At 42.8% G+C, this 27,834-nt stretch overlaps 1 protein-coding gene and 1 pseudogene across 1 annotated transcript in view; one reads left to right on the top strand and one right to left on the bottom strand.

Annotated features, from left to right (window-relative positions):
• KCMF1 (potassium channel modulatory factor 1) overlaps window positions 1–27,807 on the bottom strand; it is an 86,054-nt gene extending 58,247 nt beyond the window's left edge. The window contains exon 1 of the mRNA XM_053586787.1: window positions 27,447–27,807. Coding sequence (XP_053442762.1) covers window positions 27,447–27,462 — 16 coding nt within the window. The 5' untranslated portion in view covers window positions 27,463–27,807. The remainder of the gene's footprint in view (window positions 1–27,446) is intronic.
• LOC128583003 (60S ribosomal protein L12-like) lies at window positions 530–1,093 on the top strand (annotated as a pseudogene).
• Window positions 27,808–27,834: the final 27 nt, after the last annotated feature.

The following is a 27,834-nucleotide window of genomic DNA, read 5'->3' as shown; positions in this document are numbered from 1 at the left end:
CCACCCTTGGTATATGGGGCCGGCGCCCTACTCACTGAGCCACAGGCACCACCCAGTCTCTGTGCTTTCTTTAGGTCACTCCCTCAATTGCTTTTTTACCTTTTCTGTCTAAAGCAAACAAAAAAATCACAGGCAGATATGTCCACAATAAAAATGAAATCCTTTGAGCGAAGCAAGACACTACACACAAGCCAAATGAGAATGGGAGAAAAGTCCTAACATATAAAAAATTTTAACATTCTTGAGACTGCAACAATCAGGAAGAAACAAGCAATTCTATGAGAGGAGAAAAAAGTGAGTACAATAAAAAATTTTAAACAAAACCAAGTTGTAGTTTGGGTCATCTTTCCAATGATCCAGCAATTGTCACTCCTAACCACAGTTATGCACTGCGTAACGTTTAGGTCAACAACAAACTACATCCACAACAGTGGTCTTATAAGAGTGCAATTTTTTCTCTCAGCTTTTGGCTTGGAGGAGGCCAAGGTACAACTGTCTTTGGTTGTCCTGAATTCAGGTTCATCCAACCCCAGCTGCCTCCACCATGCTGCCTAAGTTTGACCCAAACAAGATCACAGTTGTGTACCTGAGGTGTACCAGTGGCGAAGCTGGTGCCACATCTGGCCCTGGTCCCCAAGATTGGCCCCCTAGGTTTTCTTGTAAGTGTAAAAAAAAGTTGGTGATGACATCGCCAAGGCAACCAATGACTGGAAAGGTCCGAAGATTACAGTGCAACTGACTATCTAGAACAGACAGGCCCAGATTGAAGTGGTACCTTCTGCTTCTGCCCTCATCATCAAAGCCCTCAAGGAACCACCAAGAGACAGAAAGAAACAGAAAAACATTAAACACAATGGAAATATCACTTTCAATGAGACTGTCAACATTGCCAGACAGATGTGGCATCAATCTTTAGCCAGAGAACTCTCTGGAACCATTAAAGAGATCACAGCAGTCAGTGGCCACAATGCTAATGACTGCCACCCGCATGACATCATAGATGACATCAACAGTGGTGCTGTGGAATGCCCAGCTAGTTAAAAAGTACAAAGGAAAATGTTTCAATAAAGGATCATTTGACACCCCCCCCAAAGATTACATATTTTTATTGTACCTTTTCTATGTTTAAATACAAATACTTACCATTGTGTTACAAATGCCTACAGTATTCAGTACAGTAACATACTATATGTATAGTTTTTTAGTCCAGGAGCAATAGGCTATACCATACATGTGAGCCTAGGTGTGTAGTAGGCTATACCATGTACCATCTAGGTTTGTGTAAGTACATGCTATGATGTTAATACAATGATAAAATCACCTAATGACATATTTCTCAGAACCTGTCCCATCAAGAAACGAATATGTAAACTGTACCTAACCAGTCAGTTATTAAATTATCTCATTAATTCAAGTAATTTTTAAAGGGAATCAGGTTTGTCTTGTTTTGTTTTTTGAGACAGTCTTACTATGTTGCCTTTGGTAGAGTGCCGTGGCATCACAGCTCACAGTAACCTCAAACTCTTGGGCTTAAGTGATTCTCTTGCCTCAGCCTCCCAAGTAGCTGGAACTATAGACACTCGCCACAATGCTCAACTAATTTTTTTTGTTGTAGTTGTCATTGTTATTTAGCAGCCCCAGGCTGGGTTCGAACCTGCCAGCCCAGGTGTATGTGGCCGGTGCCCTAACCACTGAGCTACGGGCTCTGAGCCAGGTCTACTTTTTTTAGGTATAAAGGTAACATCAGCAAAAACAGATGATTTTATCTCCTATTTTCAAGTATTTATTTCTACTGGTTATTTGATTTCTTATCTTATTCCCTTTACCACTAGTTCTTCTTTTTTTTTTTTTTTGAGACAGAGTTTCAAGTCTCATTCTGTCACCCAGGCTAGAATGCTATGGCATCAGCCTAGCTCACAGCAGCCTCAAACTCCTGGGCTCAGGCAATTTTCCTGCCTCACCCTCTCGAGTAGGTGGGACTATAGATAGTTGCCTGCTAATTTTTCTGTTTTTAGTAGAGATGGGGTCTTGTTCTTGCTCAGGTTGGCCTTGAAGTCCTGAGCTCAAGAGATCTTTCAGCTTTGGCCTCCCAGGTAACAGGCGTGAGCCACTGTGTTCAGCCTGCCAATGGTTCTTAATGAAGGTGATGTTACTTCCTAGAGGGTATTAAGAAAATTTGGTTATCACAATGACAGGGTATCGTTTCAGCATCTGGGAAGTCACTGCCAGGGACTCTACACATCTGCAGTGTGATGGACAATACTCTACAATGAAAAAATGTCTCATCTTGCACATGACTTTCAAATGTCCTAACAGAAAAACTTGTCTAGAATTAACTTAAGTTTAGAAATGAACTCAATGGCACCTGTAGTCCCAGCTACTTGGGAGGCTGAGGCAAGAGAATCGCTTAAGTCCAGGAGTTGGAGGTTGCTATGAGCTGTGTGAGGCCACGGCACTCTACTGAGGGCCATAAATAAAGTGAGACTCGTTTCTCTACAAAAAAAAAAAAAAAGAAATGAACTCAATGTATGTATAGATACTAAGTATTTCTGCATAATTTTAACATATAACTATTTGGGTAAAATATTTGGAACACAATACTGTTGAGTTGTTCAAAAAGAACCAAAACTGACGGCAACATTATTTGTGTTATTTAAACTATCAATAAAGTATGTCTGTCGTGGATTTGCATTTGAAGCTGTCATGTTCATAATAATCCTGTGTGTAGGTACAAGTAGCTATCGTCATTATTTCCTTTAAGTCACATACCAATTTGGGGGAGTTAGGGACTGACCCCGATTGTTTTTGCATGTTTGGTTGTCCGCTTTAACCAGATGTGTGAAAACTGCTTCCATGGGATCAGAAACTAACCCCACCCTTCAGTATGTGACTATTTAAATACTTATTGCTGAGCATTTATACCTTGAAAGACATTTTTTTTTCTTTTTCTTCTTTTTTTTTTGCAGTTTTTTTGGCCAAGGGCGGGTTTGAACCCGCCACCTTCTGTATATGGGGCTGGCGCCCTACTCCTTGAACCACAGGTGATATATTATATTATATGTTTTTATTTTTCTTTTATATTAGAGCATTCTAGTGATTAAGTCATATGAATAAGAGGTCTTACAGAAGAATTCCAATGAATAAACACAGAAAAAATGATAAAAGCTAGAAAGTCACTCAGTATGAAACTATCGCAATGAGCTCACATCAGCAACTACCAATGTAGTGATAGCTTGACATCTGAACCCACTAAGACAACCAGACATTATTGCCTTCTCAGTCTGATGTAATAAGTATACTTTTAAAATAAATCATTCAGCACCTACAAAATATTCTTAGTAAACCAAAACTTCAATCAAGCCTCTAGAAAATGAGTACCAGTTAAAAGAACTATGAGGGGCTGTGCATGGTGGCTCATGCCTGTAATCCTAGTACTCTGGGAAGCCGAGGCGGGTGGACTGCTTAAGCTCAGGAGTTCGAGACCAGCCTGAGAAAGAGCGAGACCCTACTTCTAAAAACAGCCAGGCATTATGGCGGGCACCTATTGTCCTAGGTACTTTGGAGGATTGCTTGAGCCCAAAAGTTTGAGGTTGCTGTGAGCCTGATGCCAGAGCACTCTACCCTTGATTTCCTGAATGTCATCAAAATGTCTTCCCTTTGGCAAGGCACAGTGGCTCACACCTATAAATCCTACCACTCTGGGAGGCAGAGGTGGGTGGATTGCTTGAGTTGAGGAGTTTGAGACTATCCTAAGCAAGAGTAAGACTCAGTCTCTAGTTAAAAAAAAAAAAAAAAAATTAGAAAAATTAGCTGGGTGTTGTGGTGGGCATCTGTAGTACCAGCTACTCAAGAGGCTGAGGTAAAGGACTACTTGAGCCCAGGAATTTGAGGCTGCTATGAGCTATGACACCACTGCACACTAGCCCGGGGCAACAGATTCTCCAAAAAATAAAACAAAACACGTCTGCCTTTCAGTTTTTCCTCTATCTTTGGGTAAAGAAAAATGTCATTGAGGGCCATATCAGGTGAGTAGGGAGGGTATTCCAATACAGCTATTTGTTTACTGGCTAAAAACTCCCCTCACAGACAGTGCTGTGTGACCTGGTGCATTGTAGTGATGCAAGAGCCACACCCATCTCAGGCCAAGATGTTCAGTTAAGATTTTCCTGTTTCTCTATTGATGCTTACTTGGTCTGCTATGCTTCTCAAAGTCAGCCAAGGACTCTGATGCATAATTAAACAAATTTTTGCAATGTTTTCATCAGTTCTCTTCATCAATGGCCATCCTGACCTCTCTTCATCAGTGACGCTTTCTTTCTCCTCAGGAAATATTTAATCCATTTGTATACTGCCATTTTCTTCATGTGATTATCCCCATAAATTTGGACTAACACAGCCCTAATTTCACTTCCACTCTTGCCAAGTTTATCAAGAAATTTAATGTTTGTTCATTGCTCTAATTCAAGCTCCGACATTCTCGCAATTGCCCACACATATGCAATAATGAATGCCACTCAGCAAGATATTGTCACGCACTGACATGAACACAGCTGTAAGACACTGACATGCCAAGGTTATAAACTTTACTAAATGTTTGTACAGTGCTGCCAACATAAGTGCACAATGGCAAGTTCACGAACTTGTCAGATCTCATGTGTAAGAAACATAGCTAATATACTGTTATCATTCTAATTAAATGCAAATTCACAACAAATAAGTGAGGTAATGCATATATTAATTGGCTTAATTTAGCCATTCTACAATGTATACACACTTCAAAATATCATGTTGTATATGACAAATAGATATAATTTATTTGTCAATTAAAAAAATATATATAAATAGCCAGGAGTGGTGGCTCACTCCTGTAATCCCAACACTTTGGGAAGCTAAAGCAAGAGGATCACTTGAGGCCAGAAGTTTGAGACCAACCTAGGCAACACAGACAAAAAATAAAAAATCAGATGGGTGTGGTAGCATATGCCTATAGTCACAGCTACTGGGAGAATGAGGTAGGAGGATCTCTGGAGCCCACGAGTTCAAGGCTGCAGTAAGCTATAATCATACCACTGCACTCCAGCCTGGGCAACAAAGCAAGACCCATTCTTGGGAGACAAACTATATATATATAGTTTTTTAATTGTATGCAAAGTATCTATTAAGAATGGCAGACAGCAATTTTCTATATCCAAGTGAATATCATAGTAACAGTTACTAATACCTAAAAGGAGTGCTTACTATGTGCTAGGCACTACTCTAAGCGTTTTATATGTAATAACCATCAAATATAACCAGTCTTTAAGGTCACTAAACATTTTCCCCATTTCATGAAAAGATGCACAGAAAGAGAACTAACTTACTCAAGGTCAAAGTAAGTGACCAGGCTGTGGTTTAAAACCAAGGCAGTGTGGTACAAAGTTCCATTTCTAACTTCACCATTCACTATCTCAGGAAAAACTTAGGAGTAAACAGAAAACCTTTGCCCAATGCAGAAATCTGGCCAGGGGATATCTATGAACTAATAAATTCTCTCTGACCCTGCAATTTTGGGTCTCTCATACCAACAGCATATGCAGTAGAAAAATGGGCTGGAATGAGAATCATAGAATATGGATTCTACTCCTGACTTTGTCATTAACTTAGAGTATGATCTCAAGAGGTATGACTTACCCTTTCTAGACCACAGTTAGAAGGAAGAGGTAGGAAAAGGGGAGGAGAAAGTTAATTATTCTTTCTTCCTCTTGATTTTATTGGAAAGAAACGAACTAAAATAAACTCTTTCATTATCCAGCTGCCAAACTGGCCTAATTCCTACAGTGAGATCTCCAGGCCTGGACCTGTATTGCTACAGCACTGGCATAGAAGACACATTGGGCTTTCTACTTCAGTCTAACGTTCTCCCAACTGAGCTATTTCGGCTCCTGGGCTTTCTACTTCTTTGCTCCTTTCCTCCTGCTACTGTGGGGAGAAGAGAAGATTCATAAGCCATCAAACTTGTATTTACCTAGTAAAAGATTCAAACTGAAGAGAAGGGCAACATATGAATTATCACATCAAGTCTTGACTTAAAGATTCCTAATGATATTGCTAAACAGTATTTATTCACATTCAATCAAATAAACTCCAATTTGTTCATCCCAATGACCTAGGTATCTCCACTTTAACATCTAACAGACATCACTAACTTAACATGGCTGCAACAGAACTCTTGACCTTTGCCTCCACATATTCCTCCCCCCATGCCTTCCCCATCTTAGTATAATGCCCATTTCTCTAACCACTTGTTTTGCAATGATGACCTAGCTGTCATGCTTGAGTCCTCCTCTGCCCCTACACCACAATAGCAAGTCCTGGCTGGCTCTACCTTCAAAATACACTGGGGACAGACCACCACTTCTCATCACTGTCATGTCTTCCCCCTACTTTAAAACACCATTATCTTTTGCCTAAAGCAGCCTCTCAATTGGTCGTCTTCCCTTCTCTTGCCTCCTCCCTTTACCCTGCAGTTAGAATGACCTCTTAAACAGAGATCAGGTTAAGTCCACTTGGTTCTGAGCAACAATTCATTTCAAAATTCCTCACCTTGGCCTATAATGCCTCACTAACGTGAAACCAACCTATCCCTATGTCTAGTCAGCTCCAAACACCCTGTTGTTCTTAAATTCCAGGACTTTTACACTTGATGAAATATCTGCTCCAATTTTACCTCTTCTGAAAGACTTCACTAACCATCCTTTCTATCATAATCACACAGACCACTCATCTACCTTCCACTGTTATTCTTTTATTTATTTTTGATACAGAGTTTCACTTTGTCACCCCCATAGACAGCCTTGGTGTCATAGCTCACAGCAACCTCAAACTCTTGGGCTCAAGTGATTCTCTTGCCTTAGGCTCCTGAGTAGCTGAGATGACTTGTGCCCGCCACAACACCCAGCTATTTTTAGAGACAGTGTCTCGCTCTAGCTTAGGCTGGTCTCAAATTCGTGAGCTTAGGCAATCCACCCGCTTTGGCCTTCTACAGTGCTAGGATTACAGGTGTGAGCTATTGCACTTCCATGGCTATTCAACTCTTATTCTTTCACTCTGCTTTATTTTCTTCAGGGTATTTATCAACATCCAAAATTTTTACCTCTACCCCTCACCCTGCAGTCTCTACTAAAATACAAGCTCTACAATTAGAACAACTTCCTCTTACCTTTTATCACCCTATCCCCAGCTTCAGATTAACAATGCCTGGCACAGTATACATACTGGTAAAATGAATGAATTTTCCTAGTCTAATATGTGCCAAATCTTGCACTAGGTGCTAGAGATACTTCTAACTTTTGTCATGTCTCCTTCCTTTTGCAACTGAACATTTGGGTAATATCCCCAGTTTCTCATGTTCATTCAGGATTTAACACATGGCAATCTGGGCTTTAGCCCACTCCTTTGAAACTATTCATTTAAGTTTCCACAACTTTCTCTACTCCAATGGCTCAAGCCAATGAACACCTCATACCTTATCTTCTTGACCTTTCTGTAGAATATCAATCGGATCATTTTTTGGGAAAGTCACTTTCCTAAATTTCAATACCGTCTCCTGGTCCTCCTACTTTTCTGGCTGTTGCCATGCAACTAGTCTCCTGCTCCCTCAATGCCACGTGTTCCCCCAGGGTTAATGCTCAGAGTCTTCTCAGTCCATGTGTTCCCACCACAACTGAGCAGTTACTCTACTACTATGGATTTACCTTAGGCTAGACCTCAGGTTCACATGTTTGACGCCCCCTGGACATCTTTACCTGGATGTCCCTCAGGCACCTCAAATCCAACATGCTAAAAATTCAAAGTCACTTTTCTTTTCCCTGCCTCCTGCACTCACCCTTAAAGCATGCTTCCCTGTCCTCTAAAAATGTCTTGATGAATGCCCACTAATCAAACCAGAAACGTATTTGTAGACTTTTCATTCTTCTACAATCCCTAAGCCTAAAATCAATCACCAAATATGTCTTCTATTTGTCCCTATAACTACAGCAATTATCTTATCTTGTGCTAACTTACCTGTGCCTCTCCTACTTTCCTCTCTATAAATCCACATTCAAGAACCTAATTTTTCTAAAACACAAACATCGGATGTTACTCCTTGGCTTAAAACATCCTAAAAATTCGATCCCCACTGCCCTATCCTCTTGACAAAGTTCATTTCCTGGCATCAGCCCCTTTCTTTCTGCCCAAGTAATGCTACTCTCTCCCCTACCCCATAAGCCTAGCAGTCCATCAACTACCATTCTTTTTGCGATGCCTTTGTAAATTCATCCATGACCCTATGGTGCCTCCCATATCTGTTCTTCCACTGTATTTTGTAAGTATAAATTTATGATAATTCTTACCACACTGTATTATAATCACCTGCTTCATCTTAGAGGGCTGGAACTCCTCTTTGTTTTTGATGAAATATCAAAAACTCTACATAAAGTAACTAGTGTAACTCTACAGAGTGCCCAGTGTAACTCTACATAAAGTATTTAGTACATATTGATTAATGAATGGATGAAAGCAAAGGTTAGTAAAACTGCAGCCCATGGGCTAAATCTGGCCTACCATTTTGAACAACCTGCTAAGAATGGGTTTTACGTTTTTAAATGATTGAAAAAGAAAACTTTAAAAAGGATAATATTTGGTGGTGCCTGAAAATTACGTGAAATTCAAATTTCAGTGCCCATAAAGATCACAGCCATGTTCATTCATTTATGTATTGTCTTATGCTTGCTTTCATACTACAACAGCAAAGTGGAATAAATGCAATCAAAACCCTATGGACGGGTGGTGCCTGTGAAGGAGTGGGGCGCTGGCCCCATGTGCTGAAAGTGGCGGGTTCAAACCTAGCCCCAGGCAAAAACTGCAAAAAGCAAAAGCAAAAAAAAAAAAAAAAACCTATGGACCACAAAGCTGCTTTTGCCATCTAGCCTCATACAGAAAAAGTCTGATAACCTCTCAATTAATATGGATAAACATGGACTTTGCTTTCTGACAGAATCTGATTCAAAATCCTGGCTTTAAGCACTTACTAGCTGAGTAACCTGGGAAAAATAACGTCTCTGAGACTAAACTTCCTAATCTTTAAAATGGAATAACATACAGCTTATGGGATTGATCCAAAATTTTAATAAGCCTTTTAACTGAGGTCCCTCCTCTGGGAACTAGTCTTAAAGTCCCTAGTACAGAATATAAGCTTAATGTTGAGAACTTAGGCCTGCGTTTGAATTCCAGCTCTATCACATCATTTGTCACCTTGAGCAAGGTACTTACCTTCTCAGTACATTAATTTCCTTATCTATAAAACTGGTATAATAATATATATCTCATAGGACTATTGTGAGATTTAATGAGTTGGTACAGATGAAATGCTGAGAGCAATGCCTGGCACACAGTAAGCCTTCAATAAATACTACTAGTAACATTATCAGATGCTTGGTTAATATCAGTTTCTCTCCCTCCTGCCTCTTCATCTACTCTCCCTCCCACCCCCTTTCCCAACAAGCCTACATTTAAAGGAGATAGGCAGGTAAGTCAATACTTGCATGATGAGGGCTAATATAGAAGATGGCTTCCAAGTCAATACACAATCACAGTCATCCTCTTAGCTCTCTGACTGCACCTATCCTTAACTCCTCCTCCTCCTTTGTCCCTTGCTCTTAAATATGACCTCACTTCTCCCTTCTCTATGTTCTCTTCCTTGAAATCTACCAATCCCCGGGTTTCAATGTAGAAGGCTATACAATTCTTATCTCTAGCTAGGATTTCTCTCCCCTGATTTCCAGTGTAGTATTTCCTAACTTTTTTTTTTGAGACAGAGTCTCACTATGTCACCCTCAGTAGAACGCCGTTGTGTCACATCTCACAGCAACCTCAAACTCTTGGACTTAAGTGATTCTCTTGCGTCAGCCTCCCAACTAGCTGGGACTACAGGCGCCCACCACAATGCCCAGCTATTTTTTTGTTGTTGTTGAAGTTGTCATTGTTGTTTGGCAGGCCCAGGCCAGTTTTGAACCTGCCAGACCTGGAGTACATGGCTGGCACCCCAGCCACTGAGCTACAGTGCCCCAGGCCTTTTTTTTTTTTTTTGAGACAGAGTCTCACTTTGTCACCCTCAGTAGAGTGCTATGGTGTCATAGTTCATAGCAACCTCAACTCTTAGGCTCAAGTGATCTTCTTGCCTCAGTCCCCGAGTAGCTGGGACTACAGGCGCCCACCACAAAGCTTGGCTATTTTTTAGAGGCAGGATCTCGCTCTTGGTCAGGCTGGTCTCAAACTCCTGAGTTCAGGCAATCCATTAGCTCTGGCCTCTCAGAGTGCTGTGCCCTCAGGGCCACTATGCCCAACCTGTATTTCCCAACTTCTGATTTCTAATGGCCTACCATCCCCTTAATTCAAAATGCCAAAAGCTGAAAATTATTATTTTTCTTGTCTCTCCCTCCTGTCTTCCCAATTTACTAGAAGAACCTGCTATTCTTCTAGCAGTCTGGCTGGTTGTCCTACATTTACACTTTATTCCTTGCTCTCTGACAGTAAGAGTTTATCTCAAGTCATCTTTTTCCTTTCTGTTCCTACTGCCATTGACTAATTCAGACCCTTTTTATTTCAAGCTCATTCCAGCAGAAAGCCTCTAACGGATTTCCCTGGTGTAGGCACCAATCTATCTCTCACTACCACACCAGTCTAAAATACAACATCCGTCCTTGTTCTCTTTCTCTGCTTAAAAGTTTCAGTGCACTATCCCTCACCATCCCATAATCAGTATAGACAAAAGACAAAATTGACCTTCATGTGACAATCAAAGTCCTTCACTTATTTATTTACCTTGCTCCAACTCCCATTTCTAATTTTATCTCCCATGATAAAAATACCATCACATTATGTTCACACAGTGTTTTATCTAGTTTGGAAAACCTTACATGCACTGGCATTTCATTTCCACAACGACCCTTGAAGAGAAGCCAAATAAGCACGAGTGTCCCTCTTTTACACATGAGAAAACAGACTTCTAGCACTGAACCGGAAGTCAGAACAAATGGCTCCTTGTCCCACTTCCCCCTTGGAGCCTTAGGTAAATCAATCAATCTTTCTAATATACCTCACTCCCCCCACTTACATACTAGAGCCTTCTGGTCCAGAAACTCTGGTCTCTTCACTGTTGTCCCACCCACCTTTCTCCAACACAACTCATGTTTTCTTAGCTCTGCAGTTTACTACTATCATTCTCTCCCTTAGTAAACACCCCTTCCTAACTATTCCTATGAAAATACAGTACTTCTTCACATCCTGAGTTTAAATGGCAACTATTTGGAAATCCTTTCTCTCATGCCCAAATAACACCCCATTCCACTTGCCAACATTACAGAATCTGAAGTAAATGATTTGATACACCAGCCTGTAACAGACACACCTTTTACTGCCCTAGTCATAGTACAGCTATTTTACATACTTAGACCTACTGCTTCCATCCAAGAGGAAAAAGTCTGAGTTTTCTATATACTCCACAGCACCTATCATAATACCTTGCACTTAAGAACTCAAAGGTTTAGGGGTGGCGCTTGTGGCTCAAAGGAGTAGGGCACCGGACCCATATGCCGGAGGTGGTGGGTTCAAACCCAGCCCTGGCCAAAAACCGCAAAAAAAAAAAAAAACACCTCAAAGGTTTGGATTAAACAGCCTAGGCCAGCATTTTTCAATAGCAGGTCACAACCCATGAGCAGAATATGAGGTCAATAGAGATCAGCAGTTCTCAACCTGGTGGGTCGCGACCCACAGGGACAGTATTAAATGGTAGCAGCATTAGGAAGGTAAACAACCACTGATCTAGACAGTTACGACCAGTGGGTTTTTTTTTTTTACAGACAGAGTCTCTTTTTGTCACCTTTGGTAGAGTGCTATGGCATCACAGCTCACAGCACTCTCCACTCTTGGGCTTAGGCGATTCTCTTGCCTCAGCCTCCCCAGTAGCTGGGACTATAGGCACGCTGGCCACAACACCTGGCTATTTTTTTTTTTGTTGCAGTTTCTCCAGGGCTGGGTTCGACCCCGGCACCCTATCAATGAGCCACAGGCGCTGCCCACCAATGTTGTTTTTAATGAAACAATTAGAAAGAGTATATTAAGGCCAGGTGCAGGGGCTCATGACTATAATCCTAGCACTCTAGGAGGCTGAGGCAGGAAGATTGCTTGTGGTCAGGTGTTTGAGACCAGCCTGAGCAAGAGCAAAACCTGGCGCCTGTGGCTCAGTGGGTAGGGCACCGGCCCCATTTACTAAGGGTGGCGGGTTCAAACCTGGCCCTGGCCAAAGTGTAACAAAAAAATAGCTGGGCATTCTGGCAGGCGCCTGTAGTCCCGCTGCTCAGGAGGCTGAGGCAAGAGTATTGCCTAAGCCCAGGAGCTGGAGGTTGCTGTGAGCTGTGACGCCATGACACTCTACCGAGGGCAATAAACTGAGGCTCTGTCTCAAAATAAAGAAAGAAAGAAAAAATTAGCTGGGTGTGGGGTTGGGCACCTGTAGTCCCAGCTACTTGGGAGGCTAAGGCCAAAGAATCGCTAGTGCCCAGGAGTTTGAGGTTGCAGTGGACTATAATGATACCACGTACTCTACCCAGGGTGACACAGCAAGACAGAAAAGAAAAAAGAAAAGAAAATAGCCCTGCATTGTGGTGTACACCTGTAGTCTCAACTATGTGGGAGGCTGAAGGCAGGAAGATTCGTAGAATCCAGGAGTTAGAGGTTTCTGTGAGCTAGGCTAACTCCACAGCACATAAGCCTAGGTCAACAGAGTAGAACTTTGTCTCAAAAAAAGGGGGGCGGAGGGAAGAAAGGAAAGTGGAAGAGGGGGGGAAGAGAGAGGGAAGAGGCAGAGGAAGGGGAAGCAAGGGGAAAGGAGGGAAGAAAGGAAGGAAGGAGAGAGAAAGAGAGAAAAAGAAGAAAGGGCTAGGCACACTGACTCACAACTGTAATCCTAGCACCCTGGGAGGCCGAGGCCAGGAGTTCAAGACCAGCCTGAGCAAGAGCAAGACCCCAGTCTCTAAAAAATAGCCAGGTATGGGGCGGCGCCTGTGGCTCAGTGAGTAGGGCGCCAGCCCCATATGCCGAGGGTGGCGGGTTCAAACCCAGCCCCGGCCAAACTGCAACCAAAAAATAGCCAGGCGTTGTGGCGGGCGCCTGTAGTCCCAGCTGCTCGGGAGGCTGAGGCAAGAGAATTGCGTAAGCCCAAGAGTTAAGAGGTTGCTGTGAGCCGTGTGACGCCAGGGCACTCTACCCGAGGGCGGTACAGTCAGACTCTGTCTCTACAAAAAAAAAAAAAAAACAGCCAGGTGTTGTGGTAGGCACCTATACTCAGAAGGCTGAAGCAAGAGGATTACTTGAGCCCAAGAGCTTGAGGCAGTGTGAGACAGGAAGCAGTAGCACTCTACCGAAGGTGACAAAATTAGACTGCCCCCCCAAAAAAAAGAAAAGAAAAGAAAAAAGAAAGAAAAGAAAATCTTTCAAAGATAAGTACTATTTTGCAAAACTCTTATTTTATTACACACATATGTAACAACTAGAATATAAAATACTATGTGTTATATATATTTTTTAATGTTTTTAAAGTGCTAAAGATGACCCAATTTCTGGGCTCAAGGGCTTTTCATTCAAACCTGGGACATCTGCTCTCTACCAAACCTTATACCTTTCTAGGAAACATCAGCTACATAGAGTACATACATACATGGGGGCAAAGCAAGACAAAGCTTAAAGAGTGAGGGAAAGTTTATAAAGAAATGTTTCTTAGAGACTTTTGGAACACGTTACTTTCTAGCCTCTGCCATCTGTTTAGCCAAAAAGACTGCTATAGAAGCAGGGCTTCTCAGTGTTTCCCAAAGCACTCACAATTCAAGAGTTCTCACTGCTGCCTACACGAGGATGGTATGCAGGATCTGGTGCTGACTGTACCAACTTCATTTCCCTTTTCACCTCAATAACTATCCTGCAGTCACAGGGCCTCTCTGCCATTCCAAATTTCAGGACCTCTGCACTTGGTTTATCTTCAGCCATAACTTTTCTCTTGTAAATTATCTCTCACTTAATTCAGGTTTTTCTTTGAGTGTCCTATCTTCAGATAGGCCCTTCCAGACCACCCTAAAATAGCTCCTCCACACTATACACTGCCAAAGTGGGTTAAATGTAATTTTAAGGTTAAAAAATGTAAAATCTTGGGCGGTGCCTGTGGCTCAAGGGGTAGGGCCCTGGCCCCATATACTGAGGGTGGTGGGTTCAAGCCGGGCCCCTGGCCAAAACTGCAAAAACAACAACAACAACAAAAAAGTAAAATCTAGGGCGGCACCTGTGGCTCAGTCGGTAAGGCACCGGCCCCATATACGGAGGGTGGTGGGTTCAAACCCGGCCCCGGCCAAACTGCAACAAAAAATAGCTGGGCATTGTGGCGGGCGCCTGCAGTCCCAGCTACTTGGGAGGCTGAGGCAAGAGAATCGCTTAAGCCCAGGAGTTGGAGGTTGCTGTGAGCTGTGTGATGCCATGGCACTCCACCGAGGGCCATAAAGTGAAACTCTGTCTCTACAAAAAAAAAAAAAAGTAAAATCTAGGTTCTTATGATTCTTATGAAACTGAAGCAGAAATGAACATTATGAATGGCCCAAAAAGTAGAAGGCAATACTGTATTACAATGTACCTACAAAAAGAGGCAGATGAACTAGCAGACACTCAATACACAGGTCTAAAGAAGTTTCTCAGCTAAGATCAGGTATTTTTAACAAAAATTTAGCACCTAAACTAAAATATGCTCAATGTAAAATTTAAGACTTAAGAGTTGGTAAGAAAGTTGAGCATGGTGGCTCTCACATCTGTAATCCTAGCACTCTAGGAAGGTTAAATGCTGGATTGCTTGAACTTAGGAGTTCAGACCATCCTGAGCAAGAGCAGGACCTCGTCTCTACTAAAAAAATAAAAAAAAACCTAGGCGGGTGTCGTGGCCAACACCCATAGTCCCAGTTACTCAGGAAGCTGAGGCAAGGGGGTCACCTGTGCCCAAGAGTCAGAGGTTGCTGTGAGCTATGATGACAACATGGCACTTAATCCAGAGCAACGGAGTAAGACTGTCTCAAAAAAAAAAAAAAACTTGATAAGAAAAAAACTAAAAATATCTCATTAACAATTCTTATATTATTTACATGTCAAAATGCTATCTTGGATATACTGGATAGTTATTAAATTATTAAAATGTTACCCTTTTAATTTTTAATTTATTTATTATTAAATCATAGCTGTGTACATTAATGCAATCATGGGGCACCATACACTGGTTTTATATACCATTTGACATATTTTCATCATACTGGTTAACACAGCCTTCCTGGCATTTTCTTAGTTATTGTGTTAAGACATTTATATTCTACATTTAGTAAGTTTCACATGTACTCTTGTAAGATGCACCGTAGGTGTGGTCCCACCAATTACTCTCCCTTTGCCCATCCTTCCCCCTCCCCTCCCCTCCCCTCCCTTTCCTCTTTCCCCACATTCTTAGGTTATAATTGGGTTATAGCTTTCATATGAAAGCTATAAATTAGGGTGGTGCCTGTGGCTCAGTGGGTAGGGGGCCAACCCCATATACCAAGGGTGACAGGTTCGAATCCGGCCCCAGCCAGCTAAAACAGCAGTGGCAACTGCAACAAAAATAGCCGGGCGTTCTGGCCAGCACCTGTATTCCCAGGTACTCAGGAGGCTGAGGCAAAAGAATCACCCTAGCCCAAGAGCTGGAGGTTGCTGTGAGCTCTGAGGCAATGGCACTCTATTGAGGGTGACAAAAAAAGAAAACTTAAAAAAAAAAAGAAAGCTATAAATTAGTTTCATAGTAGGGCTGAGTACATTGGATACTTTTTCTTCCATTCTTGAGATACCTTACTAAGAAGAAATTTATTTTTTTTTAGAAGAAATTTTTTTTAATATGGCTACCTGAGAATTTAAAATTACATATTACAAATTACAATTTAATTACAAATTAAATTTCTATTGGATAGCAATGGTCTACCTCAATTCTGCATGTAGACTTGCTGTCCCCTTTTCTGTTGAGTCAGTTTTTAAAAGCTTGTAAGAAATGACCCAAAGCAATGAAGAAACATGAAGACATAGTATGTCCTGTATTAGCCTGGTCTAATACAGGAACACCTATATTTCTCATCCACTGTCCCTTGAGGTTAATTTTTTGGGTTTTTCTAGAGTCTCCCTCTGTCGCCCAGGCTGGAGTGTCAAGCTCATAGCAACTACAAGCTCATGGGCTCAAGCGATTTTCCTACCTCAGCCTCCAGAGTAGTTGGGGACTACAGGTGCCTGCCATGACACCCTAATTTTTTTGTTTTCTATTTTTCAGAGACGGGGGTCTCACTCTTGCTCAGGCTGTTCTCAAACTCCAGAGCTCAAGGAATCCACCCACTTTGGCCTCCCAGAGTGCTAGGATTATGGCCTGTAGTCACTTGAGGTTCTAATCACTCTATATGCTAGGGAAAGGAAGATCAGTCCCATCTCTACAACCAACATGTATATCCCTATCTATAGCCATAAAAACACATTGCACAGTTGCATTCATTTCAAATTGCAATTATCTGTTTCAGAATCCCTAACAGTGTCAGTAAGGCTGAATGTCAAGATATCTGAATATAAAAACTACCTGGTTCCCATCCATTATCCAATCATCCCAGCTCCCAGCATGTATTTCATTCTTACAGAAAAGAATGGACACATCTGTAACAACTCCTTTATATAATCCCTGGCTGTTCTACATCAATGTCTGTAACTCCTAATTCAGAAAGCTTCTCATTTGCCTTCACTGCCAAACCTCTACAGCCATAGAGGACAGCAAAGGAGAAGACTAGTAGACCAAGAATAAATTATTCTCAGGGGGTGAGGAACCTGTGGCCTCTGGGCCATGTGTGGCCTTTCGGATCCTTGAGTGTGGCCTTTTGACAGAATCAAAATTTTACAAAACAAATCCTTTATTAAAAGGCTCCCCATTGAAAGACAATATTGTTAAGGAAAGAAATGTGCTGCTGGGCAGAATTACAAGTAATTGGGAAACATAAATGAAAATATGCTTAAAAAGGGCAGAGTAAACAAATATTGCCAAAACTTTAAGATATTTACATGATTTAATTATCCTGTCATAAAACATAAGCTTCAAAGACTAATTTCAGCACCTTGGAAAACAGCCACCTTGGAAAACAGCCGCCTGTGCATCAGGAAAGCATTTAATTTCCAAACATGGATTTCAAACCCACTGAGTATCATCATCTTCCAGCAAGGGGTCAACAACTTGCGGCTTGTGCTGGAGAGGACTTCGAGAGTTCAAAGTCCATCAATATTCAGTGAATGAATGAATGGCTGAATGAACCAGAAAACTCACACACAATATGCAGAATCCATGGCCAGTTAAACTGAAACCAGAGGCTCAGTGCCCGTAGCACAGTGGTTAGAGTCAGCCATATACACGAAGGCTGGCAGGTTCAAACCCGGCCCAGGCCAGCTAAACAATGACACTGCAACAAAAAAATAGCCAGGTGTTGTGGTGGGTGCCTGTAGTCCCAGCTACTTGGGAGGCTGAGGCAAGAGAATTGCTGAAGCCCAAGAGTTGGAGCTTGCTGTGACACCATGGCAGTCTACAGAGGGCGGCATAGTGAGACTGTCTCAAAAAAAAAAAAAAAAAAAAAAAAAATCTGAAACCAGAGTCAGAGATAGAATAAAGCAATTAAGTACCCTGAGTATCCTTCCAGGTCACTCCACCAGGAGTCAGTTCCTCTCAATTATTTTTGCCCTATGTATTATAGGCAGTCCCTGGGTTAGAACAAGACAGGTTCTGTAGGATTGTTGAATTGAATTTGCATGTAAGTTGGAATAGGTACGTTTATCTATTACCTATAATAGCCTCCATTCTTGAGTACAAGTCGAATGTCAGTTGGATGTTTGTAACTCAGGGACTACCTGTATAGTTTATCATCCCTCTTACTGCTGTGAAGGTTCCAAGTTCTCTTTCCCACAATTCCCATTCCTCCAGCTCTCCCAGATAAAAACAGAGAGCGTTTTCCACTCTCACCAGTTTTTAGACAAGTAGTAACATATCTAACAATCACTCACAAATGTTCACCCAGCTTCCCATAACCCAGACTATGCTAGACAGTTAAGGTACAAAGGTTGGCATAACATTACATCTGCCTCTCAGGTAGTTTGTGGAGGAGGCAGACGGGTAAACAATTACAGCATAAAAAATGCCTGGAGAATAAGGTGGGAGTGCCACTGTAAAGACCCTTAACTTTGTTGAGTGGGGAGGGTGACAGTCTTAAAGGAACAATAAAAGTTAAGTCATAACCAAAAAGTAAATTATAGTCAAATACACCTGTGATTATTCTAACAGTCAACTAATCAACTTAGTACTCTAAAAAGCAACTCTCCTAACAAAAATCCTCTTACTATAGAAAAAGTTGGTTGAGGGCGTCAGCCCCATATACCGAGGCTGGTGGGTTCAAACCCGGCCTCGGCTGAACTGCAACCAAAAAATAGCCGGGTGTTGTGGCGGGCGCCTGTAGTCCCAGCTACTCGGGAGGCTGAAGCAAGAGAATCGCTTAAGCCCAGGAGTTGGAGGTTGCTGTGTGCCGTGTGATGCCACGGCACTCTACAAGGGCCATAAAGTGAGACTCTTGTCTCTACGGAAAAAAAAAAAAAAAAAGAAAAAGTTGGTTGAAGTTCATGATACTGGCGCTGACTACCAGTATGAGAGAAAAAACCCACACAATTTGACAGGAGAAAATGTGCACCTAATTAATCATGATATCAAGAGGCTTCACCCACTTACTGTTCTGCTCCCTCCTAGCTGAAGGTGACACAAATGACCTACTCTTGTGATTTCAGTTGTGTTTTTCTAGCAGCAGTAATCGATTTATAAGGATACATTCATACTTTCTTCCCAGTGGCCCTTCCCATACTCTACCCCTTGTGGCCACTGGCAAAGTTTGCTGGACTGCTGGCTTGCACTGTGGCTATAGAAGAGACATGACTAATTAGCTGTTTAATGAAGTGAAAGGACCCACAACTCTGCTTTGCTACAATTCAGAGACAACGAAAAACAATTCAATTAGGCAGTAACCATGATTACCAAATACGAAATGGCACTGTAGAAGGTGCCTAACAAGGCAATTCATCTCCTGTAAATTTCGCTGGACGTTGAGATTTCACCTCCTGATACTCCGCTCTTAGGACACTCCATCAGGCATGAAAGCTGGTTTTCTGTTTCTAACACCCTGTAGTTACAGATCATTTCCAAGCTTCGTACCCACTTTGCCTGTCTTTCTTCTGCCAACACCCACCTGGCCTCTTTGCTGACTGTCCCAAGAATACCCTTCTTCTGACCACTCACTTCCTTCCCATGTAATCGAGATAATAATGCTTCCGTAGAAAACTGCCTGCCTTATCCCTGATCTCTAACATGAATCAGGACATGTCTTACACATCAAAACTGCCTGATCTGTATGCCTGTTAGGGGCTCTTTCTTCCATTTTAATAAGTAACTTCGGTGACAAAAAAAATTATACCCTAGCATTTTAAGAAAATGGAAACCACCATGGCCTTTAGCACAACACTAAAATTAACATAAATTAATCTTCTATAAACAAAGACTTACTATGAACAGTACTGTACTTTTAATTTTTATAGATATAAAGTACAGGGAACGTTTCCTTTGAGTCCATTTCATGATAGTAGCCCCACAACACTATCTATTAAGTAATAAAAAAAACTACTTCTAGAATAACTCAACAATACCTTCACTTCCACTAAAAATTACTTTTGGAGGCCAGGTGCGGTGGCTCCCGCCTGTAATCTTAGTACTCTGGGAGGCCAAGACAGGTAGACTGCTTAAGCTCAGGAGTTTGAGACCAGCCTGAGCAAGAGCGAGCTCTAATCTCTACTAAAAATAGAAAAACTAGTCAGGCATTATGACAGACGCCTGTCATCCTAGCTACTTGGGAGGCTGAGGCAGGGGAATGGCTCCTGAGGCAGGAGCCTAGGAGTTTGAGGTTGCTGTGAGGTAAGCTGCTGCTATAGCATTCAACTCAGAGCAACAGACTAAGACCAGTGGTTCTCAATCTTCTTAGAGCAACAGACTAAGACCAGTGGTTCTCAATCTTCTTAATGTCACAGCTCTTTACACAGTTCCTGTGGGTTGTGACCCATGGCTTGAAAACCACTGGACTAAGACTCTCTCTCAAAAACAAAGAAACAGGCTCGGTGCCTGTAGCTTAGCGGGGCAGGCGCCAGCCACATTCATCAGAACTGGAAGGTTGTAATCCAGCCAGGGCCTGCCAAACAACAATGACAACCACAACCAAAAAATAGCCGGACGTTGTGGCAGAAGCCTGTAGCCCCAACTACTGGGGAGGCTGAGGCGAGAGAATCGCTTAAGCCCAAGAGTTTGAGGTTGCTGTGAGCTGTGATGCCATCACACTCTACCGAGGGCAACATAATGAGATTCTGTCTCAGAAAAAAAATAAAATGAATCTCTAAAATCACTCCTAACTCATACTCTAATCTGGACGCTTATCAGAAGAGAGAAGGAAAGGAAAAAAAAAAACAACAACAAAGAAAAAAAAATTACTTTTAGGGGTGGCGCCTGTGGCTTAGGTAAGGCGCCAGCCCTGGCCAAACTGCAACCAAAAAATAGTCAGGCGTTGTGGCAGGCGCCTGTAGTCCCAGCTACTAGGGAGGCTGAGGCAAGAGAATCGCTTAAGCCCAGGAGTTGGAGGTTGCTGTGAGCTGTGTGAGGCCACGGCGCTCTACCAAGGGCCATAAAGTGAGACTCTGTCTCTACAAAAAAAAAAAAAAAAAAAAAAAATTACTTTTAGAACTTCCACTTTAAAAACAAAAGGCCTGGGCAAAGGTATATGGTAGATACTATAAAGCTAATGTTTTAAAAATTAAGTTATAACTCATAAGTACGTGGTTTTCTTTTTAAAAAATTACGAGTCTGATATGAACAGATTTATTTGTTCACGTTACATCAGAAATTTTCTAAGCTCCTGGCTCGGCGCCTATAGCTCAGTGGCTAGGGCACCAGACACATACACCAGAACTGGCGGGTTCAAACCCAGCCTAGGCCTGCCAAACAACAATGATAACAACAAACACACACACACAAAAATAGCTGGGCGCTGTGGTGGGAGGCTACTTGGGAGGCCGAGGCAAGAGAATCGCTTAAGCCCAAGAGTTTGAGGTTGCTGTGAACTGTGACGCCACAGCACTCTACCAAGGGCAACATAGTGAGACTCTGTCTCAAAAAAAAAAAGAAAGAAATTTTGTAAGCTCCTACTATGAAAAAGTTTTACTAGCTTTAAACACGATTATTCCTAATACACCTTAAAATTCTAAAACTAGGGGGGTAGGATGGCTCTTGTAGTCCCAGCTACTTGGGAGACTTAAGTAGAAGGGTCATTTGAGCCTAGGAGTTGGACCCCAATCTGGACAACACAGGCTTGTCTCTTAAAAGAATAAAATTCTGGGTGGCGCCTGTGGCTCAAAGGGGTAGGGCGCCGGCCCCATATGCCAGAGGTGGTGGGTTCAAACCCAGCCCCGGCCAAAAAAAAAAAAAAAAAAAGAATAAAATTCTAAGACTAAAAGGAATTTCTTTTATATGAAATCCTCAATTGAAAACAAAAGTTATAGTTTACTACATTTTAACTTAAACATGAATGCCAAAATATGGGGGAATGGACTTCAAATGCACTTTATATGAAAGCATGAAATAAAAGATCCTTGAAATCAAGACATAATGCAGGGGCAGCAGCTGTGGCTCACGGAGTAGGGCACCGGCCCCATATACTGGAGGTGGTGGGTTCAAGCGAGGCCCTACCCAAAAACTTCAAAAAAAAAAAGACATAATGCACAATAAATTTACAACCATATCTATTCCTATTCAAAATCAAGGTAATGCTATTCATGCTTTATTGAAATTCCAAGTGTTTAGAATGTCCTAATCTTTTAATAGATTAAGTATTATAAAATAAGTTGTAAGAAGACAGGAAGGTAAGGATCTCATCAGTGGGAGTCAATTTACTTTTCTACAAAAAGGCAAAAGGCATCCCATTAAAATCACATGCTAATTACCAATCCTGGTATTGTCCCTGAATCTTGAAACCAAAAGTATTGCAATTCACTCTAGGACTGTCAGTATGTGTGTTTTTAGTGCCGGACAGCATGTTTTGAGGAGAAAACTAAAATCTACTCAGAAAATAGTACAACTTTCAAAAAGTTAGAACTGACATTCTACAATATGTACATATTTCAAAACATCATGCTGTACATGATAAACATGCACAATTTTTGTCAGTTAAAAACAAAGGCACTAACTAGATTAATGGCCTATGGTCTTGAACTTTTTTTTTTTTTTTTGTAGAGACAGAGTCTCACTTTATGGCCCTCGGTAGAATGCTGTGGCCTCACCCAGCTCACAGCAACCTCCAACTCCTGGGCTTAAGCGATTCTCTTGTCTCAGCCTCCCAAGTAGCTGGGACTACAAGTCTTGAACTTTTTATTTTGAAAATAAATAGTATTAGATGCTCTTGAGAACAGCATAATATGATCACCTGCCTTTTTATCCACTACCATTTTTACATGTGAAAATCCTCAAAAAGCTAGGGTAATTATAAATAAGGTAAAAATAAGAACTCTATTTGAAATCTCAAGCAATTTTACCCCAAATCAAGAGTGGTCCAAAGATGGGCGCGGTGGCTCACACCTGTAATATTAGCACTACTGGAAGGCCGAGGCGGGAGGATTGCTTAAGCTGAGGAATTCCAGACCAGCCTGACCAAGAGAGAGACCTGGTCTCTACTAAAACTAGAAAAAATTAGCCAGGTTTTGTGCCAGGTGCCTGTAGTCCCAGCTACTTGGGACAGTAGGTAGGGAGGCTGAGGCAGGAGGATCACTTGAGGCTAGGAGTTTGAGGTTGCTGTGCTGGCACTCTAGCCTGGGAAAACATAGTAAGATTGTCTCCAAAGGCAGGAGAGTGGGGTGGGGTGGGGTGAGGAGAGAAAGAGTTAAGGCACTAAAAAAAAAAAAAAAAAAAAAAAAAAAAAAGTTAGGGGAAGGGTGGTGGCTCATGCCTGAAATCCTAGCACTTTGGAAGAATGAGGTGGAAGGACTGCTTAAGGCCAGAGTTCAAGGTCAGCCTGGGCAACACAGCAAGTCCCTATCTCTAAAAATAAATAAACAAAAGAAAAATTAGCCAGCTGTATATCCGTAGTCCCAGCTACTCGGGAGGCTGAGGCAGGAGGGTGGCTTAAGCCCACCAGTTTAAGGTTGCAGTGAGCAATATGATGATACCACTATACTTTAGCCTGAGCAACAAAAGCAAGACCCTTTCTCAAAAAAAAAAAATAAAAAATACATTTCTTCTTGAATTTGGGCAAAATTATTAAGAAAAAAACTGGTACTATTTTGTCATCAATTTGTTTATCCCTTCTTCATGGCAGGTTTCACATTGTGCTATGGAAGCTCTGTATAAATGCATCTTAGTCAGACTTAAGTTATGCCTCGTTCATTCATCCCCACATTCCTTGGTAACTAGCAGAGTGCTTATTAGCAGGAAGTGAATAAAAGTTAAATTATTTAAGGTAATATATGTATATCTAAGTCCAGGTAATCGATTAGGTTCCAATTCAAGCAAGAACATTCATAATTTCATCTTAGCTAATAAGCACTGAGTAATGTGATAAGTGAGTTTTAAGCTTTAATAACTTATTATTTGAAATGTATTTAAAAGTATGGTAGTGAAACATTTAAAAAAATACACAGATAAAAAGATTGGTTTTGCTGTGTACAATACAGAACCAGACAGTGTTAGTATCATGAATATAAAGTGATCGAGCACTGGGCACTGAGGTGGCTGGCGTCTGTAATCCTAGCCTGAGCTTACAGGTTTGAGACCAGCCTGAGCAACGGCAAGACCCTGTCCCTAAAAATAGCTGGGCGTTGTGGCAGCTAAGGCAAGAGAACCACTCAAACCCAAGAGTTTGAGGTTGCTATGAGCTATGATGCCAGGGTACTCTACTGAGGGCAGCAAACTGAGACTCAAAAAAAAAAAAAGGCGATTGAGCACTAGTCTGTAAAATGTTTATTAACACAACAAGAACACTACAAAGTGAGTTAAAGGAAGCCCTGGAATTCTCCTTAGAAAAGTCATAATGGCCAAGTAGGAAACTTAATTGATGTAGTAACTGATACACTGCCATCTCCACTCAGACAGGGTCTGGGAAAATAAGGAGCCTGAGGAAGGATTACTTCTATCCAAATCTATGTGGTGCTGCTGGAAACGGAGGTACAGAAGAACTGATTCCATCCATGGACTCACTCCCCGTTACCCAAAAGAAACAATGGAATACCAAGCAGAGTGGGCCCTTTCTACACTCCCAACAGTTCCAGTTCCATCAACTCTCTAAAGCTCTAATCTAGAGCAGAGGTAGGCAAACTATAGCCCTTGAGCCAAATCTGGCTATCATCAGCCTCAAAGCTAAGATGGTTTTTATATTTTTAAATGGTGGGGTGGTGGAATCAAACATAGAATCATATTTTGTAACACAAGAAAATTATATGAAATTCAAATGTCAGTGTCCATAAATAAAGTTTTAATTGGACCACAGCCATACTTATTCAATTACATGTTGTCTATAGCTGCTTTCCTACTGCACCAGAGCTGACAGAAATCTCACAGCTTGCTAAGACTACATTTACTACTGCTGACTCCTGGAATAGAGCACTTCTCTATGCTCATGGTTGGATGTCCACTGCTTCATAAGGTTGAGGCGTCCATCCTGGTCTGTGTTGTCCAAAGTTACATCATTAATACAATCATATAATACAGTGCAACTGGTTAGAGTGGGCACAAAGACAAAGTAACAAATTACTTGCAGCAGAACACCCTGAAAAAGAAGCACCATGCAAGTACATTATAGGCAGCATAGCTCAGACCTTTTACTAGATTGCTACATCCAGTTCTGGGTCACATTACCAACAGGAAACAAGGAGAACTACAGCGAATTTGGAGGTGAATAGATGATTAAGAGAGTTCAAAAATCATTATCACTGAAGATACACTAAAAGAAATAGGATTAGTTGGTCCAATAAAAGACAAAGATAAGAAAGGAACCGATAACAGTGAGGGTATCACACTACATTTGCTGATAGGTTAAATTCTTAGAGATGACAATAATGGCAGCCTCAACAAACATTCCACCAAATATGTATCTAATGAGTAAAATGTAGTTCATGAGGCTATCCCTGCTTTAGGCCATTGACTAACTAGACCCGTAAAAGATAATCACTAGTCAAATACTGTACTACAAGTTTTCAACAGATTTACGAATGTTTCTTTTTCAGAAATACTTGACATTAGTATGAGTTACCAGGAAAGGTGTGTTATTAGTGAGTGGAGGCTCAGTTACATTCAAATAACTAAAAAGTAGTATGTTTCATAACCATATGCTTTTCCAGAGGACTAAACAGGGGAAAATGGACTTAAATCACAAGATGTATGTTACATTCAATAATGTTCCGATTATGGGATTTTAATTACTCCAACAGAGCACTGAGGGTGAAGGAACCTTTATCCTAGGACAGCATTCAATCAGAATGCTCAGTCTGGAATTCTCTGGATGCTTTCTTAAAGCAAGGAGAATGGGTTTCAAACATCCTTCTTGCATGACTATGATTCTGTAATTTTAATTCTCCTAGCTCTCAGAAGAGCCTGCAGCTATTGCTCTCTTTCATTCTGTCTTAAAGGTGGTCAATGTACATAAGACTACAGTTTAAGATAAACTTTAATACCCCAAATTTAAACTTGATTCTTTTTAAAATTACAGAGATGGGATACATTTCCATTCAGCAGATAAAATATGAAAACAGGTATAGTTTCCAAATATTTCTATGTTACTTTTAATTAAACTAAGTACATCACTTCATTATGTCCAAAATTTGAACACAGTACTCAATAAATACTTTGTGAAGAAAATATACTATACTTCCTATTAGCTTTGCAACTTTTAAAATACAGAAACCTTGAACACAAAATATTCTTTGATTCCATCTTAACGTTGCAATTAGTAATGCTAATTCTAAAACTTACTCTAAATATAACTTAATCATTCTGGGTTTTTCAACCTTGAAATTCTAATAAGGTTTGTATTTCCCGAAGAATACCCTTCTTACGGTGTTAAGTACACATTAATCTGACTCACTAAACTTCCTCCATTCCTACATCACCTATACAGGATTTTAAAATCATGAGTACACAATACCTTAAAGCTACATCTACAATTTTCCATTAACCTCACAAGGATAAACTTTTCGCCGAGGCTCTTCATACTTTTACTTAAAACCAGTAGTAGTGAACAAAGAAAACACCCCCCCCCCTTTTCTAAACCATATGGCAGTAAATTAAAGTTAACTTATTTTTTATCAGCTCAATGCCCATACATCAACTCCAAACATTTATCTCTTTGTGTCCTGGGACTGGGTTAGAGCTTTGTGCTTAGTTCAACTGTACCCCAACCGTGCTTTTAAATGGTACAACAAAGTCCAAAACGCACCCCCCCCCCCCCCACTATTCACAGACTCCAGTACGGTCATTTATCAAAACCTGGTTTGGTAGGCAGCACACGCCGGTGAGGGCCCTAGGGCAGGCCGTGAGCAAGCTCGCTCCGGCGAGGTGACTGAGCAGGGAGTTTGTTCGCCGCGGCCGGGTTGGATCCACCCTGGGAACTTGGTTACCCGAGCCCAGGGACGCGCCGAGGCCTAGCCGCGAGGCCAGGCGGGCTCCAGGCGGCGGGAGCTTCCCTTCCCCCGGCCGCAAAGCCTCCAGCCCGCCCCGCGGTCGCTCGCAGGCGGGGGGACTCGCCGTTGTCTCCCGTCGACCCGACGCACCCGCAGGTCCCGGGCTGGCTCTTCTGCCCACAGCCGCTGCCCGCGGCCCGGCTCTGCGACCATACCGGGCCCTTCCGGGGCGGCGAGAGCGCTAGGCCGCGCCGGGGCCCAGGGCTCCCGGGCCGGCAGGGCGGGCCTCGACGTCCGGTATCAGTCCCGAGGGCCGGGCTCCCGCCGGTAACGGGCTCCGCCGCCTCCCCTCCCCCCCCACCCCATGACAGTGCAAACCCTCCGGCTGCCCCGGCCGCCCCGCCTCCGGCACCAGGCCCAGCTCAGGGCCGCGGCCGTGGTGGCGGCGGCGGCAGCGGCGCCGCAGATCTCCGTCCTCGCTCGCTCCCGGGCCCAGCGCCTCGGGCCCGGCTCGGGCTCGGCCAAAGTCTTCGCCGCTTCCCGGCCGCCCTCCGCGGCGCCGGTCCGGGCGGGGTAGGCCGAGGCCCGAGCGGTGGGGTGGGGGCGGGGGCTCCTCTCACCTTCATGTCGGGACATCCTAGTTCAGACGGTGGCGGCGCGGCCCCTCCCGGGCTCCGGCTGCAGTGTCCCCCGCGGGGTCCCGGCGCTACCCGCGCCGGCCGGCCGACTCCCACTCGACTCCCGGGCTCGGCCGCGGGGGCGGGGTGGGCAGGGGAGCGCTCCCGCGGCGGCGGCGGCGGCGGGGAGGCGGCGCGGGGCGGGAATGGGGCCGGGCCTGGCCGGGGCTGAGCTCCTCCAGGAGGCGGGTCCGACGCCGCGGCTCCGCCGGCGCCCGCCGTGACTCGGTCACTCTCGGGCCCGCCGGCTCCCGGCAGCGGCGCCGCGCTCCGCAAATCCCGCTCCTCCCCTCCCCCGACCCACCCCCCGCCCCTCTCCCCCGGCTCCCGG

Source organism: Nycticebus coucang, chromosome 4 (genome assembly GCF_027406575.1).
Source record: "Nycticebus coucang isolate mNycCou1 chromosome 4, mNycCou1.pri, whole genome shotgun sequence".
Lineage (NCBI taxonomy): Eukaryota > Metazoa > Chordata > Mammalia > Primates > Lorisidae > Nycticebus > Nycticebus coucang.
This window is presented reverse-complemented; position numbering and strand designations above follow the sequence as displayed.